Source organism: Mesitornis unicolor, unplaced genomic scaffold, assembly GCF_000695765.1.
Source record: "Mesitornis unicolor isolate BGI_N332 unplaced genomic scaffold, ASM69576v1 scaffold45523, whole genome shotgun sequence".
NCBI lineage: Eukaryota > Metazoa > Chordata > Aves > Mesitornithiformes > Mesitornithidae > Mesitornis > Mesitornis unicolor.
The window spans coordinates 595-1,999 of record NW_010177525.1 but is presented as its reverse complement, the minus strand read 5'-3'; the positions used below and the strand labels follow the sequence as shown (position 1 = coordinate 1,999).

The 1,405-nt window shown below is 38.6% G+C and overlaps 1 protein-coding gene across 1 annotated transcript; it reads right to left on the bottom strand.

Moving 5' to 3' along the window:
• Positions 1-327: 327 nt before the first annotated feature.
• Positions 328-1,093, bottom strand: LOC104535598 (cytochrome c). Its single transcript, XM_010182114.1, has 2 exons — positions 909-1,093; positions 328-746 (listed from the first exon to the last, which is right to left on the bottom strand). Exons 1-2 carry the CDS (start codon positions 1,075-1,077, stop codon positions 598-600), a joined length of 318 nt encoding a protein of 105 aa, XP_010180416.1. The 5' UTR covers positions 1,078-1,093; the 3' UTR covers positions 328-597.
• Positions 1,094-1,405: the final 312 nt, after the last annotated feature.

Below are 1,405 nucleotides of genomic sequence, written 5' to 3'. Positions count from 1 at the left end.
ACAAGTACTATTTGTGATTTGTGAAATGGCAGTTAAGTCAGATGAAATGTATTCTTACTGCAAGCTTTAGGCAGATTAATATACACCTCAACACCTAGCACTGATTACATTTAGAAAAATATTATCTTGGGTTTTTTTAGTCTGTTTTGCTGGGTTTTTTCTTGTTTAAAATCTTTAAAGTAATGTAACAGAAGATGTATGGTGGAAGATGCCAAAAACCACCCCACCTTTAATCTGAAAGGGTTGGGCCACCAAAGCCATTATGCTGTGGACAACTACTCATTTGATTACTTATATATGTTTTTTAAACAACGAAGAGGCGGGAAATGTTGATTTATTTTTTTTAATTCTCTGATCAATAATGACTGAACATTCTAGCCATTTAAATCAACCCAATTACATAATTTCCATTAAGTTAATGGCTGCCAAACAAGCATGTACTCCAGTGACCCACCAGAAGCAACCTTATCTGATGGGTGAGACAGATTTTAAGGTTAGACACAGTACATGTAAAAATAGAAAGTTTAAAAACCAATCTCATCACAGACATTTCCATTGCCATCTCCTTTGTGAAATAAATAAGGCAGCAGATAACTTTTACTTTGCAGTGGCATCTTTGAGGTATGCTATTAAGTCTGCTCTCTCAGACTTCTTCTTAATACCCGCAAAAATCATCTTTGTTCCTGGGATATACTTCTTTGGATTTTCCAAATACTCCATCAGAGTATCCTCACCCCAGGTGATACCTAGAGAGAAAAAAAAATAGCGACATCAAAATAACAAACACGTTTATATTCTCATTCTCCATATTATGTTATTTTTTGGGCAGATTTCAGTACTTCCAGAACTATCACCAAGAACTGAGAATTTTTGTCCCTAGTAACTCAGAGGGACACCTGCAAGTTTACCTTTATTCTTATTAGCATCCGTGTACGAGAAGCCCTCAGCTTGCCCAGTCTTGCGTCCGAACAGGCCATTCAGGTTGGGTCCAGTCTTGTGCTTGCCTCCTTTTTCAACTGTATGGCACTGGGAACATTTCTGGACAAAGATCTTCTTGCCCTTCTCAATATCTCCCATTTTTCAGTACTAGGCCAAGAACACACACACAGAGGTCAGTATCACAATTTCAAGGTCACCTATTCACAGCATCCTGTTGGTTTAAAAGACTGTATATACGGCACATCAGTCTAGTAATTGTCCAGCGCTTTCTGTTCACAAGCTATAGCTCCCGGGTTTGAAGATTAGCACAGAATCACCATATAAAAGGCAGCAAAGCGATGAGTATGCCTGAAGAGCTGGAACAACCTTCCCTCAGCCAAAGTAATTGCCCCACAGCATTTAAGCAGTATGGAGATAATTGCCAAGAGTAAATTGACCACGACTTCCATATACAGCTTGTGTACCT

What these genes read in the sequence shown, in the direction of transcription:
- LOC104535598 (XM_010182114.1), bottom strand. Translation starts at nt 1,077, where the DNA reads ATGGGAGATATTGAGAAGGGCAAGAAGATCTTTGTCCAGAAATGTTCC. An exon ending in GGATGCTAATAAGAATAAAG is followed by an intron (nt 747 to 908) that starts GTAAACTTGCAG and finishes TTTTCTCTCTAG; the next exon opens with GTATCACCTGGGGTGAGGAT.